Source organism: Corylus avellana, chromosome ca2 (genome assembly GCF_901000735.1).
Source record: "Corylus avellana chromosome ca2, CavTom2PMs-1.0".
NCBI lineage: Eukaryota > Viridiplantae > Streptophyta > Magnoliopsida > Fagales > Betulaceae > Corylus > Corylus avellana.
The window spans coordinates 14102158-14122285 of NC_081542.1; the positions used below are offsets into that span (position 1 = coordinate 14102158).

General features: G+C 36.7%; 3 protein-coding genes across 6 annotated transcripts in view; all 3 read left to right on the forward strand.

Annotated features, from left to right (window-relative positions):
• The window catches only part of LOC132169102 (transcription termination factor MTERF15, mitochondrial-like), a 5148-nt gene extending 2285 nt beyond the window's left edge, over positions 1-2863 (forward strand). Inside the window, exon 2 of the mRNA XM_059580187.1 lies at positions 84-2863. Coding sequence (XP_059436170.1) covers positions 84-1530 — 1447 coding nt within the window. The 3' untranslated portion in view covers positions 1531-2863. The remainder of the gene's footprint in view (positions 1-83) is intronic.
• A 3726-nt stretch (positions 2864-6589) lies between these two features.
• Positions 6590-12028, forward strand: LOC132171571 (transcription termination factor MTERF15, mitochondrial-like). 4 transcript variants are annotated; one of them, XR_009439047.1, is made up of 4 exons: positions 6590-7915; positions 10283-10604; positions 10845-10898; positions 11533-12028. XR_009439047.1 is itself a non-coding variant. In XM_059582931.1 (2 exons), exons 1-2 carry the CDS (start codon positions 6728-6730, stop codon positions 10301-10303), a joined length of 1209 nt encoding a protein of 402 aa, XP_059438914.1. In that variant the 5' UTR covers positions 6590-6727; the 3' UTR covers positions 10304-11144. The 4 variants fall into 4 exon arrangements, 1 of the variants encoding a protein (XP_059438914.1); XR_009439049.1 differs by having other exon boundaries at positions 11592-12028; XR_009439048.1 differs by having other exon boundaries at positions 10283-10898.
• Positions 12029-12867: 839 nt separating this feature from the next.
• On the forward strand, positions 12868-13821 carry LOC132169103 (uncharacterized). The gene has a single exon (XM_059580188.1). The coding sequence runs from the start codon at positions 12868-12870 to the stop codon at positions 13819-13821; it is 954 nt and encodes a 317-aa protein (XP_059436171.1).
• Positions 13822-20128: the final 6307 nt, after the last annotated feature.

The window sequence follows — 20128 nt, forward strand, 5'->3', positions numbered from 1 at the left end:
TAAGGCGTTTGTTAAGACTACTTATGAACTAGTAACGTCGAAACTTTTCCTCTCATAAATTAGTGTTGGTTCTTGTGATTTAGGCACAGCCGGACCATTACGACACGCTCTCTGACAAAGACAAACGACATACCGTTCAAACATGGAAACGGCGCGACCTTTCACCCCCCAGATGCCACACTTCTCCTGTTCTCCTTAACCCTCTCCCTTCCTCCATCATGGAGAATAGGGCTTAATGCCAGTCCCAACACTCGAGAGGATTTCTTGATAAACAAGAAGTGGCCTGAGACTGAATCGGACAAACTCGGTGAGTCAACAATGTTTGCTCTTTTCTGTTCAAGACAGGTTGTATTACTCAAAAGTAGGAGGACCCAACTGGGGGTTTTTCAGCAAAATGCTTTCTTTATTCTAAAATCATTCACATCGATAGGGTTATGTCAATCTAGCGAAAAACGACAAGAAGAAAAACATTCTTTTACAGTGTCTTACCTCATAAACTCATGTGGGTTGTCCCCAAAATCTGCTATTTTAGCATCCCACAGTATGAACTTTGAGAACCCAGAGAGACCAGACTCAGTGCTTAATCTTCTCAGAGAGAATGGATTCACCCCTACCCATATCTCCAAAATTATCAGGGTACAGCCACGGTTTCTTTTATCTGATCCTGAGAAGACCCTTTTGCCCAAGATTGAGTTTTTCCGTTCTTTGGGGGTTTCAAGCTCTGAACTCCCTGGGATCCTCTCTTCAAATCCAATGTTGTTAGCAAGAAGCTTAGAGAAACAACTAATCCCCTCCTATAATTTCCTCAAGAGTGTGGTTCTTGTCAACGAGAAAGTCGTTACAGCTTTGAAGCGCTCAGCACGGGCTTTTCAATTTAATGTGGCAACTAATATGGCTCCTAACGTTGCACTTTTGAGACGACTTGGAGTGCCTCAATCTACCATTTCTTTCTTGGTAAGTAATTATCCTTCTGAAGCGTTCACTAAGCATACTAGGTTTGTTGAGGCTGTCCGCCAGGTTATGGACATGGGATTCGATCCCTTGAAAACGGTGTTTGTTCGGGCAATCCAAGTGTTGCTGAAGATGAGTAAACCAAGATTTGAGTCAAAATTGGAGTTTTATAAGAGGTGGGGTTGGTCAAAGGACATGGCCCTCTCTGCATTTAAAAGGAATCCAATGTGTATGATTTTATCAGAAGAGAAGATCACCAAAGTCATGGACTTCCTTGTGAATAAAATGGGTTGGCTATCAGCTAATATTGCTATAAATCCTGCAGTTCTATTATTCAGCTTGGAGAAGAGGATTATGCCTAGGTTTTCAGTTATTCAGATTTTACTAGCCAAGGATTTGGTCAAGAATGATTTGTCCTTGTCGACTATATTATTGCCTAATGAGAGGAGGTTTTTGGAAAAGTTTGTGATCAAATTTCAGGACGATATTCCTCAATTGTTCAATGTTTATCAGAGTAAGATGGATGTTCTGGAGATAGGGAGACAATCGGAGAACGTATGTGTGGCTGAACAGTTGTAACATTTTGGCTTCCAACTTAATTTAATTCTTGAATTTTTACTCGTATAACATTTTATACTTGCTGCATAAAGCATTTGCATCATCTTGTATTGCTTTCACTTGGATATGTGATCTCCAAGACAGCTATCTCAAATACTGATCTGTGTTTCATCGTTTCTTAATTCTAAGTGGAAGACCTGACTCACATGGTCACATATTGGGACTTCAAGTAAAGAAGTAAAATAGGGGTCTCCTTTTATGAAGGGCATGAGTATTTTTTATGGTTTTAGTTCCTGCTTACGATCTTTCTAGTATTGTTGGATAGCTCAACTCCAAAGTGATTTTATATGATAAGATTGTCTTTAGCTTAAGGCACCTAATGTGATTGGTGCTATATGCTCAAGACACTGGGCTGAAGGCACTATGCATGTTGCAAATTCACCTTCTAGTCAATCTACATTAGAGCAATTATGAGATTTGAACTTTATATAGAGAGACTGGTTTCATGACTCCCGTGTGTGGTGCAGACTGCTACTCTGTGGCTTCTCTGTTGCTTCTTTTGCTGTGCGCTGCTCACTAAAATAGGTAGGGATGGTTTGAGACCTCCTCCCCATCCACACCTCTGGCACTGTCTCCCTCGTTGGGTTCCCGTTGTCCTGTGAGAATGGATGGTTGGTCTGCTCGTGGGTATCTCTCTGAATGTTTTGCATTTTACTTAGTTGTGTTGGTTTTTGGGTTGTTCCTTGTGTTCGTCGTTTTGACTAGTGTTTTTCCATTTTTGGGTTGCTGGCCTTACATGGCTGTATGTTGTTGGCTAGCTGCTTCGCTGTGTCTTTCCCTCTTTGAGGAGGGCTGTAGGGACCTTCTTGTGGCAACAGTTTTCTCTCATATTTTTAAGTTTCTTTCAACAAAGCTTACTTATCCAAAAATAATAATTAAAATTGATATTTAAAATAAATGGACTCCTTAACAACTATCAACAGAACAGGGGGAGGAGAACGAAAAGCAGGCAAAGAGGTCAGCGGTAGTAAGATTGAAGATGTCAAGGCTCTAGTGTTTTCTCCTTGATCTTTATAAATACAGTTTTTATTTTTATTTTTTTAGTTTTCTGCTTGGGTGCATTCTTAAGCTTGTTGAGTTTCTGGTTTCTACTTTTATTGGTACTGTTTCCTTTTTTTTTTGGTAAGTGCATCGTTTATTGGTATTCCTTTGGTGGATGTTAGCACTATACTTTTCTGCCATGTTTACATAGTCATCACTCATCAGTCATATGTTGGCTTCTTCATGCCACTGCACTGAACTAAAATTTCTTCCTGATTGGACAATTGATCTTTCACTTACTATTGTTTAAATTTCTCTTACACTATTTGTTTTTAAGAATACTATTGTCTCATTAAATTACATCATATGATTCATATGATTCATTATTTAAATTCTTATCATATTTACTTATAATCTTTTTTCTTTGAATTGAACTTAATATCTAATGGTAAATGGTAATGTTCAAACTCCTAAATCCTAAATTCCTAAAGTATCTAATAATGCTTTAATTAAATTGTAGACTTGTAGTTATAAGTAATATATTGTTTAATTCAATTGAATCAATTGTGATTATCATTGTACATGAATCATATGATTAACTTGTAGACTTATGACTTATGAGTTATGTCATATTATATATGTATTATTTATTATTATATAATCATATGATTTAATGATCAAATCATCATGTGATATAATCATATCAATTATAGTGATAATATATAAATTACTAAAATTATAATGATAATACATTAATACTTAAATTGTGTTTATAAGTAATACATTGGTCATTGTTTAATTCAATGTCAATTACTTAATTTGATATTATATGAATCATATTATCATTGTACATTAATAATATGATTCACTTGAAGTCTTGAATAAAGTATTTGAATTGTCATTGAATCATATGATTAAGTATTGATATTATACATTTATATTATTCATATACATATGTAGACTTATATAGACTTATAGGTTTATAACATACATTGGAAATAAGTCTCTAGATATTTAATTGTTGTATTAGTATGAATTAGGAGTATACTTATGAGTTATGTCATATTATATATGTATAATTTGTTATTATATAATCAAATGATTTAATAATCAATCTCATGTGATATAATCATATAAATTATAGTGATAATATATTAATACTCAAATTGTGATTTAATTATTTTTTTAAAAAAGTTGTGATTTAATGATTAAGTGATTATATGATATAATCATATAAATTATAGTGATATATATTAATACTCAAATTGTGATTTAATTATTTTTAAAAAAAATTGTGATTTAATGATCAAGTGATTATGTTATATGTATAAATATTTTTATAATTATAATTATAAAAATATATTATATAAAAAGGCGGTTAGCGGTTAGCGGTTACGGTTAGTAGACCCAATAACCGCTAACCGCTAACCGCTAGGCGGTTATGGCGGTTAGGCGGTTAGCGGTTAATGCGGTTAAACGGTTAGGCGGTTGGCGGTTATAGCGGTTAGCGGGCGGTTAAAAACCGCCCGCCTTTGCACCCCTAGTTTTGGATAATTAAACCAAAACTGTTTTCCTTTAGTTTACAAGGTCCTCAAGTAGCCTGTCGATTCCTTTGTTGACTAGTGTGATGATCAAACCATGAGAATCTGAACTTTTCTAGTGAGCCTTCTAATCTCGGTTGTATATTTCTATCGACACTTTTTCTATGGTCCACTGGTCTTCAAGAGGCCCGAGGGTGCATCAATTTATTGGGACCTCCAACTTCCATCAAGCACTACACCTCTGGAAATGGATTTGAAATGGAGATGAGCCATTTAGGCAAAATGGTGTAAAAATGAAGACAAAAATATCCTCATCTTTTAAGAGAAGGACAATTATGTCCTAACATTTTGCCTCCCACACCTCCTTCAACCACGGTCATGCCACAACTAATGTTCCTTGGCACTACGTCCAATCATCTCATTCAATCATCGGCATGTTGCATGTGCTCGGAGTTAGAGATGGCCAACTGGTCTATCTCAAAGAGAAAGCTTTGGATGATAAGGCTCAAAACTTAGAATCAAAGTTCAACTGTTCAAGGTTATTTTCCTCTTAGTTGACTTTTAATACTCTCTTGGAGCTCGACTCTAGCTCGAGCATATATAAAATTTTGTAGAGCCTATACTACTCGACATGATTACAGCCTTATAATCTCAGACTTCAGAACTTTTTACATGTTAGAATAAGTGGACAATAAGCATCACTTTGTTTTGTCATTCCTTGCGGCTGCAAGGGCTTTGGTCCGGTGGGATTTGACCCTTTGTCAAATGGATGGCTATTCAATCCACACTTGCTCATTGGGCTTTTGTTTAGATTTGCAACAAAGTTTGCAGTAATGAATTTAAAAGGACCATTACGAATGGACATGGTACTCTTAAGTTGAAATAATAAGAAGTTTGTTAAGACCAATTTTGAACCAATAACGTGGAAATGTTGTCTAAATTGGTTTCGGCACAACTGGCCTATTAGTTATTAGGACGGGCAATTTAACTCGTGATCTACGAACACGATATGTAATTTTAGGGTTAGGATTTAGATTAAACAGGTTCGAGTCATAAACAAGTCAACCGGTTTAATAAATGTGTCACACGGGTTTGCGTGTTGACCCGTTTATATATTTATTTTTTAAGTAAATTTTAACTTAAAGGTTGACAATTTAACTCATGTCTTGCCAATTCGACACAAATACAACATGTAGTTTTAAGATTAATGTTTAAGTTAAATAGGTTTAGATTATATAAACTGTTTAATAAAAGTGTCGTGTTCGAATTAACATAAACAAATTAGTAAATTAACCGGTTCACACCAACCCGAGTTGTTAACTCATTTTGCCACCCCTAGCATTAACCCGATGTGGCGACTGCCACGCACACTCTTCGCCCCCTTTTCCATGTTAATTTTCTTGGATCTGGCTTAGGTGCGGTAGTTGAATGCGGTAGCCCAAAACTGTACCATTTGGTGCAGTTTTGGGTAGGAAAAATCCAAAACTGAACCAAACGGTGCAGTTTTGGGAAGGGGAAAAAAACTGTTTTTTTAAAAAATATAATAAACAATTATTTAAGAATTAAAAAATATAAAAAACTAATAATTAAAAATATTAAAACAATTAAAAAAGTTAAAAAAACTAAACTAGAAAGAACTAAAAATAAAAAACTAAGGGCAGCCCCTTGGCCATTTAGAAAGAAACTCCAAGAACACCGACGCCATGTCATCTGGGTGATCCTTCGTCTCTTCATGACGTTCTTGCAGATTCAGTGCATGTTCTTTCTCCATCAGATCCATAAAATCTATGCCTTCAAGGGAAATCAGGGAGAGGTGGGAATCAGAGAAAGCACATGATAGCTTTCACCGGTGCCGGAATCGACGAAGATCCACCCCATGACCTTTGGGAAACACAACTCAGAGGCGCCATTTGTGAATGATATACAAGGATTACAGATTGAAATGGGTGTTGCTGGTGGAGTGAAATACAAGAACCTCATGGTTTTTGGAGTTTGGGGTTTCTTTGAATTTTTCCTTTTGGCTTCTAATTTGTTGTCACTTTCTCGAGAAAGTTGGAGGAGATAATGGAAAGGCAAGTTAATAGATGAGATTATCGGTTGGACCTGCAAAGGATTGAATTTTTCAAATGGTTTTGGGGTGGCCGGCCACCCCACCCCTTTCATTTTTTTTTTTTTTCTTTCTCTTCTATTTTTTTTTATTACTTTTAGTTTTTTAATATTTTTAATTTTATTTTACTTTTTCTTTAAAAAAAATTATTTGTTTATTGCCCAAAACGACCCCAAACTGGTTCGTTTTGGGCTACTGCATGGTGCGGCAGTTTTCAACTACTGCACCTAAGCCGAATCCAATTTTCTTTAGGGCTACTTCTCAAGGACCGTTTTTGTTTTTTTGAGTTTGAACTTGCGAGTTTTTTTTTTTTTTTTTTTTTTTTAATTCTACGCGAAGCTCAAACGCTTTTTAGTTTTTAGATTCTGAAGCACAGGAAGAATAGCTCAGAGGGCGCCATTCCGGGATGGAATTTTGACATGTTCAGCGTAATGCCAAATTGCCAATCCAACCCTCGAGAGGATCTCTTGATAAACAAAAAGTAGTCTGAGAGTCTGAGATTGAATCGGACAAACTCGGTGAGTCAACAATGTTTGCTCTTCTCTGTTCAAGACAGCTTCTATTACTCAAAAGTAGGAGGACCCAACTGGGGGTTTTTCAGCAAAATGCTTTCTTTATTCTAAAATCTTTCACACCGATAGGATTATTTGAATCTAACGAAACACAACAAGAAGAGAAACATTCTTTTACAGTGTCTTACCTCATAAACTCATGTGGGTTGTCCCCAAAATCTGCTATTTTAGCATCCCAGAGGATGAACTTTGAGAACCCGGAGAGACCAGACTCAGTGCTTAATCTTCTCAAAGAGAATGGATTCAACAATACCCAGATCTCCAAAATTGTCAGGGTACGCCCACTGTTTCTTTTATCTGATCCTGAGAAGACCCTTTTGCCCAAGATTGAGTTTTTCCGTTCTGTGGGGGTTTCGAGCTCTGACCTCCCTGTTATCCTCTCTTCAAACCCATCTTTGTTTTCAAGAAGCTTAAAGAATCAACTAATCCCCTGCTATGATTTCCTCAAGAGTGTGCTTCTTGTCGAGGAGAAAGTCGTTACAACTTTGAAGCACTCACCACGGGCTTTTCTATATAATGTGACAAATAATATGGCTCCTAACATTGCACTTTTAAGACAACTTGGAGTGCCTCAATCTTCCATTTCCTTCTTGGTAAGTCATTATCCCTATAGGGCGTTCACTAAGCATACTAGGTTTGTTGAGGTTGTAAACCTGGTTATGGAAATGGGATTCAATCCCTTGAAAATGATGTTTGTCCATGCAATCCAAGTGTTATTGAAGATGGGCAAACCGAAGTTGGAGTCAAAGTTGGAGCTTTATGAGAGGTGGGGCTGGTCAAAGGACATGGCCCTCTCAGCATTTAAAAGGAATCCAATTTGTATGCTTTTATCAGAAGAGAAGATTACGAAAGCAATGGACTTCCTTGTGAAAAAAATGGGTTGTCTATCTGCTAATATTGCTATAAATCCTGCAGTTCTATCATTCAGCTTGGAGAAGAGGATAATGCCTAGGTTTTCCGTTATTCAGATTTTAGTAGCCAAGGATTTGGTCAAGAATGATTTGTCCTTGTCGACTATCTTATTGCCTAATGAGAGGAGGTTTTTGGAAAAGTTTGTGATCAAATATCAGGACGATATTCCTCAATTGTTGAATGTGTATCAGGGTAAGAAGGATGTTCTGGAGGTAGGGAGTCAATCTGAGAAGGTATGTGTGGCTGAACAGTTGTAACATTTTGGCTTCCAACTTAATGTAATTCTTGAATTTTAATGCAGTTGCTCGTATAACTTTTATACTTATTGGATAAAGCATTTAATCATCTTGTATTGCTTTCACTTGGATATGTGATCTCGAAGACAACAGTCTCAAATATTGATCTGTGTAGTCACATATTGGGACCATAAATAAAAATGTAAAAGAGGGGTCTCCTTGTTATAAAGGGCATGAGTATTTTTTATGGTTTTAATTCCTGCTTATAATCTTTCTAGTATTATGGAATATCTTAGCTTGATTTCAAAGTGATTTTCTATCATGAGAATGCCTTTAGCTTAAGGCAGGCACCTAATGTGATTGATGCTATGTGCTCAAGACACTGGGCTGAAGGCTCTATGCCTTGCAAATTTACCTTCTTGTTTGTATAGAGAGACTGGTTTTATTTATAAGAAAATGGTCAGATCAATCATAGTTAAAGGAGGAGTTTCATAGGAGAGAGTGGTTGTCAAAGACTCAAACGACTTTAGCAGACTTGGCGGTCACTGATCACGATCAGTCATTTTTACTCTCACCGCTACAAATTCTTTGAAAATCTTCTCCATCTTGTCTAAGTGCTGAGACACGCTCGTCCCCTCTTGCATCTTGCTTGGAAAAAAAACCGTTGCCGAAGAAACTTCATGTTTACCATTGTCACTGACTCATACATTCTCTGTGGAGTCTCCTAGATTTCTCATGCAGACTCAATGTCTCCCACTGAAACTGGTACCTTATCTTTGACCACCATTAGCACAGCTTCGAAGAACTTTTTTTTTACTGTCCACAACTATAGATGCTGTTCATATGCTTTCTTTTTTTGTTTGGCTACAACAACATCACTTGATTGAAGAAGTCATTAGCGCCAGATCTGCGGGCTTCTCTTTTCTCAAGAATGAAAAAAAAAAAGAAGACTCCCCTGCTTTGCCCTATCCCTTAGACTGTGCGTGGCAGCACGTCCTTGGGACCGGCAATCAACCTCCCTGCAGACTGGTATCTCCCCTGCTATCCGTGGCTTCTCTATTGCTTCTTTTGCTGTGTGCTTCTCACTTTGATAGGTAGATGGGTTGAAATCTTCTCCCCATCCCCACCTCTGCTACTCTCTTCCGTTGTTGGGTTCCCATTGTTCCGTGAGAATTGATAGTTGGTTTCTGGGCTGTGCGTTTTGTTTGTCGTTTCGACTGGTTGTTTTTCCTTCTTTGTGTTGCTGGCCTTACTTGGCTGTATGTTGTTGGCTAGCTGCTTTGTTGTGTCTTTCCGTCTTTGAGGGGCTGTAGGGGGCTTTCTTGTGGCCCCAGTTTTCTCTTGTATTTTGTAGTTTCTTTTATCAAAAAAAAAAAAAATGGGTTGATATTTAAAATCAATGGACTCCTAACAAATATCAACGGAACGGAGGGAGGAGAGTGAAGCAGGCAAAATAGGTCACCGCTAGTAAGATTGTAGCTGTTAGGGCGTGGGTGGTGTTCTCAAAGTAAAACTTCCATTTCTCTTAACAAGTCATCCTAAAAGCGGGTGGAGAAATAAGTTGCATTCTTGAATCTTGAGAACTTCTGTATATAACTAGTTTTTCCTCCTTTGATCTTTATAAATGCAATTTTTATTTTTTGCTTGGGTGCATTCTTAAGCTTGTTGAGTTTGTGGTTTCTAGTTTTATTGGTACTGTTTCCTTTTTTTGGTTTTGTTTGTAAGTGCATCTTTTATTGGTATTCATCATATGTTGGCTTCTTCATGCCACTGTACTGAACTAAATATCTGCCTGACTGGATGATCCCAGTTACTGGATGAATTATATTCTTTTGACTAGAATCGTTGATCTTTCACTAAACTATTCTTTGAATTTCTCTTACATTATTTGTTTTTAAGAATACATTGTGTACTCTGTTGCTCAAGTACACAAAAAGTACAGCAATGATCTTCTCCAACAAGGAATAAGATGATTCCTAAGGGTAAAAAGTCTTTGACTGTAACCCTAAAAGTGAAAAATGTTAAGGTGTCATATGGTTTGGGGGAAACCTCAACTGAAGATCAAATGCAGAGAGTTGCAAATAACTCATCTTTTATCTCCAAGTGCTCGATTACTTAGTTCAACTACTTTGAATTTCTTATCTATTTGGTTACTTTAGATTGTATCCAAATATTTGATTTCCTTAGTTTATCATCATGTACTGCTTGTGTATGACTCTTATCAGGATCATTAGCTGTTTTATATCACAAATGTAACAAATTATAAAGGCAATAGACATTGCTCTGTTTTGGATAATTAACAGTTTCTCAAATTTTTTTTTGATGAATCAGTTTCTCAAAATTTCCTTATTCTTTTCTATGCAGGTTCCTATGCTGCCGCCTTAATTTTTTTTTTTTGGCTGACCAGCAACAACCACCACACCTCCTTCAACTATGGCACAATGCCACAACCGAAGTTTCATGGCACTACTTCTAATCATCTTCTTCAATCATTGGCATGTTGTACATGCTCGGAGTTACTTGAGAAGAAGTTTGGTTTCAAACTCCGGTTCGAACAGGAGAGGTACACCATGCTAATGTGCCTTGGAGAGATGATCAGCTAGTCTATCTCGAAGCGAACGCCCTGTATGGTAGTGGACATGTAGGACTTGCTCCATCTCGCCTCGCAAGTGACACGCAGGGCAAGGTGGTAGTAATTAAGACTGTATATGCATGTGGTAGTTTTAGTGTAGGTTTCATACTTCTTTACTTTCCTTTCTCTTCTTCTCATTCGACAAACATTTCTATTCTCATATCATCCACATTGCAAATCATTGCCTCACTCCCTCTAGCCCTCTCAAGAGTGTAGCTTGGCTCTCATCGTTGTAGCTTTAATCTTCAATAGTTTCTCTCTCTCTAACAAGTTTTTCTAAATTCTCTCACTCAGGTGTAGTGTTTGACTCTCGTAAGCGCATTCCCCCGTAATCTGAGGTGCATTGTTGTGAGTATCTCCATTTGCTCCTCCTTATGTTGTGATGCAAATGAAGGATTAGATGAATCTTTTAGATTATTTTTTCTCCAAATTACCAATTGTATTAATATTTCCCTTAAACTACCAAAAAATGTCAATATCCCTCTTAAAGACAAAATTACACTTCAATTTTTTTATTTTTTATTTTTATTTATTTTAAATCATAAAATTAAAAAAACTAAATATTTAAAAAAAAAAAAAAAAAAAAAAAAAAAACCAAGGAGTTGGCCTTATTTAGCCAAAGGGTAATGCACCTTTGCATGGCATCTTGGTATATATTTGGGTCAAATTTCTTTGACATTTTATATAAAGGAAATTAAAGACTTTTGATGCTGCCTTTACACCTTTTTTTTTTTAAGGTTAGAAATGGTATACTCTTAGTTGTAGTAAGAGCATCATAGTTGGGGTGGTCGAAGCATCATAATTTTTATTAGGATAGAAATGGCATATACATTTTTTTTTCTTCTAGTTTTATTTTTTATAATTTTATGAAAGACATTTTTGTCATTATGAGGGACATTGATACAGTTGGTAGTTTGGTGATAATTTGAAAAGAGTACGTGAACTTTTTCCTTTTTTTTTTTTTTCTTCTTCTTCGTATTAGTCATTCAATTTAATGTGTGGAAATTTCATTTCTACCGTTCGTATGGCTTCTCGGACAAGCGGTGACCGCGGTGCAGTTTGAGCAAAAATACTAATAGATGGTGAAGATGATCGGTAATGGCCTGCCCTAGATGGGTGGTGCAGTTTCTCAAAAACGCTAACTACCTAAGGCGATAGAGAAGGCAGAGACAGTTATAAGGCAATAATCACTATTTTAGGGCAATGTACACCCCTAGTGATAATGTTGACAATGTCGAAGCACCTGAGTGTGGTAAAGCTAAAGCGACATAGAAGAACACGAGAATGCACACTTTAGATTTTTTTTCTATCTTCTTTTCCAATTTGTATTTTTTTGTATTTTATTTTATTTTTTATTTTTAAGAGCTTTAGTTCGATATAAGCTCAAGCTTGAGCACTCGTGTTAAGCTTAAGCCGAGTTAGAACTAGTTTGTCAAATGGATGGATTTTCAGTCTATACTTATTGGACTTTTGTTTAGATTTGCGTATCATTGGATAAATGTCGCGATATATGGCTTGTGAAGGCAACACAACGTCACACCCAAACAAAGAATATATATCACTACAAATGGTATTCCAAGTAGAAATTTGTCCCCATATGTTTATCTTGAAGGCATCTCCCGTAGTATATTTTGGGAACTTATAAATTTATTTCGTCACCAATTTGCAGACGGATTTAACATTTTGGATCTCTAAAGACAAGATATGTCGCTGCAATACCTTTCTTCGTAATGTCATACGCGCGGTGGTGAAATAAGCTGTTTGTTAAGACCAATTATGAACCAGTAAACGTCGAAACTTTTCGTCTCAATGGCTACTTACATGTACGACATGCTGTCTGACACGCACAACTGCATATCCGCTCAAACATGGAAACGGCGCGACCTTCATTCGCGGCAGATGCCTCACTTCCCCTTAAAGCCTCTGTTAATTTCTTCTTAGATTCTGAAGAACAGGAAGAATAGCTCAGAGGCCGCCATTCCCGGATGGAATTTTGACATGTCCGGCTTAATGCCAGTCCAATCCTCGAGAGGATTTCTTGATAAACAAGAAGTGGCCTGAGACTGAATCGGACAAACTCGGTGAGTCAACAATGTTTGCTCTTCTCTGTTCAAGACAGCTTCTATTACTCAAAAGTAGCAGGACCCAACTGGGGTTTTTTCAGCAAAATGCTTTCTTTATTCTAAAATCATTCACATCGATAGGGTTATGTCAATCTAGCGAAAAACAGCAAGAAGAAAAACATTCTTTTACGGTGTCTTACCTCATAAACTCATGTGGGTTATCCCCAAAATCTGCTATTTTAGCATCCCAGAGTATGAACTTTGAGAACCCAAAAAGACCAGACTCAGTGCTTAATCTTCTCAAAGAGAATGGATTCACCAATACCCAGATCTCCAAAATTGTCAGGGTACGCCCACTGTTTCTTTTATCTGATCCTGAGAAGACCCTTTTGCCCAAGATTGAGTTTTTCCGTTCTGTGGGGGTTTCGAGCTCTGACCTCCCTGTTATCCTCTCTTCAAACCCATCTTTGTTCTCAAGAAGCTTAAAGAAACAACTAATCCCCTGCTATGATTTCCTCAAGAGTGTGCTTCTTGTCGAGGAGAAAGTCGTTACAACTTTGAAGCACTCACCACGGGCTTTTCTATATAATGTGACAAATAATATGGCTCCTAACATTGCACTTTTGAGACAACTTGGAGTGCCTCAATCTTCCATTTCTTTCTTGGTAAGTAATTATCCCTGTGAAGCGTTCAGTAAGCATACTAGGTTTGTTGAGGCTGTCCACCAGGTTATGGAAATGGGATTCGATCCCTTGAAAACGGTGTTTGTGCTGGCAATTCAAGTGTTATTGAAGATAAGTAAACCGAAGTTGGAGTCAAAGTTGGAGCTTTACAAGCGGTGGGGTTGGTCAAAGAACATGGCCGTGTCAGCATTTAAAAGGCATCCAAATTGTATGCTTGCATCGGAAGAGAAGATCACGAAAGCAATGGACTTCATTGTGAACAAAATGGGTTGGCCATCTGCTAACATTGCTGTTAATCCTGCAGTTCTATTTTTCAGCTTGGAGAAGAGGATAATGCCTAGGTTTTCAGTTATTCAGATTTTAGTAGCCAAGGATTTGGTCAAGAATGATTTGTCCTTGTCGAGTATCTTAAAACCTAATGAGAGGAGTTTTTTGGAAAAGTTTGTGATCAAATACCGGGACGATATTCCTCAATTGTTGATTGTGTATCAGGGTAAGAAGGATCTTCTGGAGGTAGGGAGTTGATCTGGGAAGGTATGTGTGGCTGAACAGTTGTAACATTTTGACTTCCAACTTAATTTAATTCTTGAATTTTTATTGGATAAAGTATTTGCATCTTCTTGTATTGCTTTTACTTGGATATGTGATCTCCAAGACAACATTGTTAAATATTGATCTGTGACATCTAGTCTTAATTTCAAGCAGATGACCTGACTCACGAAGTCATATTTTGGGACATAAATAAAGAAGTAAAATAGGGGTCTCCTTGTTATAAAGGGCATAAGTATTTATTTTTATTTTTTAGTTTTTATTTTTTATGGTTCTAGTTCCTGCTTACAATCTTTCTAGTATTATGCGATATCTTAGCTTAACTACAAATTGATTTATATGATGAGAATGTCTTTAGCTTAAGGCACCTAATGTGATTGATGCTGTATGCTCAAGACACTGGGCTGAAGGCCCTATGCATGTAGCAAATTTACCTTCTAGTCAACCTACATTAGATCAGTTACAGGAGCGAGACTGGCTTGCCGACTACCCTGCTTTGTCCTGTCCCTTAGACAGTGCATGGCAGCGCGTCAGTTGGACCTGCAAATTGTGATCACCCCCTGCAGACTGGTGCCTCCCCTGTTGTACCGTAACTCCTCTGTTGCTTCTTTTGCCTGTGCTGCTCACTTTTAAAGGTAGGGATGGGTTGAGATCTCCTTTCCATCCCCACCTCTGCCACTCTCTCCCTCAGTGGGTTCCCATCGTCCTATGAGAATAGATGGTTGGTCTGCTTGTTTGGTATCTCTGAGAATGTTTTGCATTTTACTTAGTTGTGTTGGTTTCTTAGTAGTTCATTGTGTTTGTTGTTTCGTCTAGTTGCTTTTCCTTTTTTGTGTTGCTGGCCTTATCTCGCTCTATGTTGTTGGCTAGCGGCTTTGTTATGTGTTTCCCTCTAAGTTTGAAAGCCTTTAGACTAAAAAAAAAATCTAGTTTGTGCAAAAGGGTCTTCTTGGGATCTGCTAAAAGCCGTGTGGAGAGTTTCCTAACCGATCTGGAATGTTTGGTCTTGGTGAGCTTATGGACCCTGACAAAGCTATGGAGCTAATCTGGTCTTTCTGGGTTTGAAAATGTACCTTCTAGGCCGAAAATTGCTGCTTCTAGGTACTGAATTTGCTTTATATGATCTTCTCTGGCATTATAACGAAAGATCTGTCAAAAATTGGATCTTAGTCTGGATTTGTCGGTTTAACAGTGGTATTGATTTGTATTTTTTATTGTATTGTGGCTGTTGCCTTTCGTTGTTTGGGGTGTGGATAGTTTTGGCTGTATAGTTTGGGAGGGTTGTATAGGCAGCTTGTATTTGACTGGTTGTTGTTGATTGTTTAGGCTGCTTGTGTTTGCTGGAGCGCTCTGATTTGATTGGTTGTTTCTGGTTTGGTTAGGCAGCTTGAATTTGGCTGGCCTTTTGGGTGTATTGTTGAGTTTGGTGAATGTGTTGCTTGTGTTAATGCAAAATTTACTCATCAAAAAAATAATATGAAAGACCCTAATGATGACTGTTGGTGAATTACATCTGGTTTGTTGGCTGCTGAGAAGTGTTTTACTTGGTGTAACCTAACACGCTAAAGAGATAGCAACATAGAATGGGCGATTTGGTGCACTGCAGGAACTCATTTGGACCGAGTTAACTTAGCTGAACATATTTGGGATGCTTCACATCTTTGGTCTGCATAATAAGTTTTGCTATGATAAACTCTTATCCATAGAATTCAATTAAAAACTCTAACAATCTCAATGTTTTAATTAGTAACAATCTTTAGAGAACATCACTCCAAATGAAAGGAAAAGTATTAGTGTTGAGATGCATCCTTGCTCTCACATTGGAGTGAAAGAAGCTAGTCTAGGATGGTTATTCTGCAATTTGGAAATTCGAAAGCCTTGAAGAGGTGAATGTGGTTAACTTCTGTAACTGGGAAATGCCATCCCGCCGTCCAGTTGGAGTTAAACAAAATCATATTTGTGTTTCAAACCCTATTGCACATGTGTTGTAGTGTTTTTTTACGGTGCCTAAGCCAAATCTTTTGAGAATATCGTTTCCATTGTGGTTTATTTTCAATTTTTCATAAATGAGCTCGAAATCATTAAGATCATCGGTTGCTAACATTGTGTGTTTATTTGTCCAATTTATTTTGTCAAGATCATCAGTTGAATAAAAGTTTTTTTCTTTTTAGATTAGATTAGATTAGATGATGCACAGCCACAACAGCTCGTATAGATAGATGCCTGCATGAACCTGTGGAATCCACTGACATTGAAATTCTTCTTGTCTTGCGGATGTATTGATGGCTTCTAGATGGAAATATGGAGGATACTTAGATTTTGAGAATAATAGTTTTAAGCAAATAATAAACATATTTTGTTCAAGTTTTCAAATACAGATTGATGTAGGGATCATTGTGCGGGACCACGAGGGAGGGATGTACACTTGAAGACGTCGGTTGAGTTGTATGTAGCGGAGTTTAGTCAAGATTTAAGGCTACAAAGTATCATTATGGAGGATGATGCGGTCCAAGTAGTGAATGCTGTGAAAGCTAGGGAATAGAATTGGAGTACATATGAATAGTTAGTGGAGGATACGCATGGGGTGTTGAATATGATGCAAAGTTGGCAGATTTGCCACACTAGAAAAAAAAAAGCAAATTCTGCTTCACATGGTTTTTGCCAAAGCAAAAGCTAAACAATTAAACAAGTCATGGATAAAGTTTGGATAGAAGAGATTACCAATTATATTTGAGACATTGTTTTCTTAGGGAAAAAGCTTTAATTTCATGATGACTATGAATGAAGGATAATTTTTTTTTTTTTTTTTTTTTTTTTAAGAAAAAAAAAAAAAGGGAAAAAGGAGAGAGGAAATTGTGCAAACTGCGGCTGAGAACCTTAATCTAACCAAGCTTATATGTGTGATGCCAGGAACTGTCTCCGTATTCTAGTTCTAGATATCCATCCACCATAGTTGACATTCCCATGCAACCAATTTGTCATCTATACTTTTTAATCCTCTCCTCCTCTCCCTAAATTTAATTGACTCAAGTTTTGGTTTAAAATCTATCTTAGATGTAGATCAAGAAGTGAACATAGATTTAAGTGTATTCATCCTTTGAAAACGAATATCAAGCTCAAAGTAGGGTTGGCAATTCATGACACGACTCATAAACCTGACATGAAATTGATAGATTAAAATTGAAGAGTTTGTACCGTTTAATTAAATGGGTTGAATTGAGATTGACCTATATAACCTTATACCTTTATATATATATATATATATATATATATCAAGAGAGGGGAAGATATATGAAAATAATTGAAAATAAAGCAGTAGAACCATCCATGTTGGAGGTAATTGCAATTAAAATAAACATGATGCAAGAATTTTCAGAGTAAGCACGAAATTGGAGCGTATAAAAGAGAGATGGAGCGAACTGAAAATAAAAAGCTTTGATTAATTATTAACAAGAGTACTTACAGATTCAAATGTAAGCTAGAAGTAGTGAAGTTACACGAGAGCAAAAAAGATTACAAGTAGAAAGCAATAGGATAGTTGCAGAGGGATTTCAGGTGTTTGGGTTGAAAGCTTCTGCCTTACAATGATGGGGATTGCCTCTTTTATAGGCAAAATCCAACGGGTAAATAAAATTTACATCAGAATGATTAACAATAAAAGTAAAGAACTGTTGTGTCGGCAGGTACTGTAGTGTCAGCAGACACTGTAGTGGTTACTGTAATGTCGGCAGTTACTATAACATAAACTGTGTCATGATGAGCTGGCAAATGTCTTCAGAAAAATTTGATAAATGTAACTTTTGAACGATGCCGCTAGGAAGGGCAAATGAAACGGTGCCACTGAGAAGGGCAAATGAACGGTGCCGCTGGGACGGGCAAATGAAATGGTGCCACTGAGAAGGGCAAATGAATGGTGCCATTGGGAGGGGCAAATGAACGGTGCCATTGGGAAAAGCAAATGAACGGTGTCACTGAGAAGGGCGAATGATCGGTGCCACTAAGAAGGGCAAATTATAAATCTTCAAGTCCTGGGTAATAGTTGTCAAGACTATCCCCAGGGAAACCAGAATTTCTATACCATTCTCTCATGGGGCTAAATGTAGCGTCAAAAGATGCATCATAATTTTCTTCTTCATCTTCATCAGAATTATCATTGAGAGATTCCAGAAGTGCTTTTAAAATGTATTTCTTCTCTTTTTACTTTGAAGAAGTTTTCTTCTTAGAAGAACTGGAAGAAGTAGCAGGGGCAACGTCCTCCTTTGGGAGGGGAAAGGAAAGTACTAGGAGTTATGAGTGTGGCAAGATTGCCAATGGTTAACTGTTTGGGAATTGGAGGAGCATGGATTTTTGGCAATTGAGCTAAATTTTTTGCATTATCAACGATATTGTCAATTCGTGGGTAATTATCCCACCATTTGACATACCAATGTCTCTCTAGCTTGTCATCGAGAATGTCATATTGCCATTTAATAATCCAAGGAATTTTGAATTTTTTCGCAAAATGCAGAATGTGGGGAAACTTGGCCCTACGTTCATCAGTATTGTAAAGATTCTGAAAGGATTTGAAAGCCTCAATAAGTTTTAATGGGAGAATATGAGGAATAAGACCAAACTTTATCCATCAATTAGAAAATCAGAGAGAGAGAGAGAGAATGCCTCCAAATTCTTTATCAAAACTTATGAACCAAGAGTGGTCAAACTTAGGATTTTGGAAGAGCATGAATTTGAACCAAGCATTAATATAGTCATAATAGCAAAACGGAATGGGGAAATCGTCCAATTTTCTGGGTTGCGAGGGATGTTCTCCCCATTCTTTTTCAAGAATGATTCTATCAACGTAAACACTGTGATAAATGAGCTTTTGGGGTTCAGTTTTACTGTAAATGGGTTTGAAATGAACAGACTTTGTCTGGAGCAAAATATTAGTGTAATATGAAAGATTTTTTTGAGGATGCTCAGGGATCTAATGAAATTGGGGAGGAAAATAGGAAGTAGCAATTTGAGTGGGAGATTTGATGTGAGATCGGTTAATCTCAATATGGAATAAATGTTCAGAATGAGGAAGAATGATATAAGCTGAGGCTTTATCGTATTTAATGAAAGGAACGGATTTTTGGGAAGCAATGACAAAAGGGTCATAATCAGAAACGAGAGCACTGGAATAAGTGGCTGGTGATCTGGGGCTAAAAGCTGAGAAACGGTTAGAGAGTGCAACAGATGAATTGGTGACTGGAGTAGTAATGACAGTCTCTGGTTTTAAGACCACAGACTTAGAATCAGTATTCTCCTTGTTCTTTTTGCTTGTCATGTTGGCACTGCAAAAATTCACGAGTGAGAAAATCTGGAATGGAGTTATTGGAGCCTTTAATGTATTCAATGTCAAAATAAAAAACGCTTCAAACAGCTTGCCATCTGGCAAAAATTTGTATTGATGAAATATTTTCAACATCTTTTTTCAAAATTTATTTAGCAGACTTACAATCAATGCGTAATAAAAACTTTTGATTTAATAGATCAGATTGAAATTTAGTAATGCATAAAACTACATAAAGAAATTCTTCTGATTCATCTTACTATGATTTTTTAACAACCTCAAGTGACTCTGATTACCATTCTGCTAGTGAATTTTCTGATAATGATTTCAAAATTGGTTGTAATGATTCTTGTTGCAAAAATGTTACAACTTGCAATGTTCTCACAAAAACTGAAGAACAAGAAAATTTGCTAATTACTTTAATTTCAAAAATTGAAAATCCTGAATTAAAGAAGACTACCTTAAAAAACTCAAGAATACGATGATTAAAAATGCTAATAAACCTAACAATACAAAAATCTCTCTTAATGAAACTTTGGAACGATTTTCTAAACAAAAATTCAAAAAGATTATTGTCTCAGATTTGCAGCATGAGATTAGTAATATCAAGAAAGAAATGACTAATTTAAAAAACGATCTGTTTATTGTTAAAACTGACAATAACGATTTAAGACAACAACTTTTAATATTAAAAATTCAAGATTGTTTTCAAGATCACAAATCTGATAATGATAAACAATCTGAGCACTCTGATGAAGCAGAATCTTGCAATAAAGTAATTTCCAATGAAGTCAAGATTATCAGTCTTATCAACAAGGTTGTTCCACCAAAATGGTATTCTAAAGTTCATATTGTCGTTGCCCTTGATTATAAGTTTGATGTTATTGCTTTGATTGATTCTAGTGCTAATTTGAATTGTATTAAGGAAAGATTAGTACCTAGTAAATATTTTGAAAAATCCATTGAAAA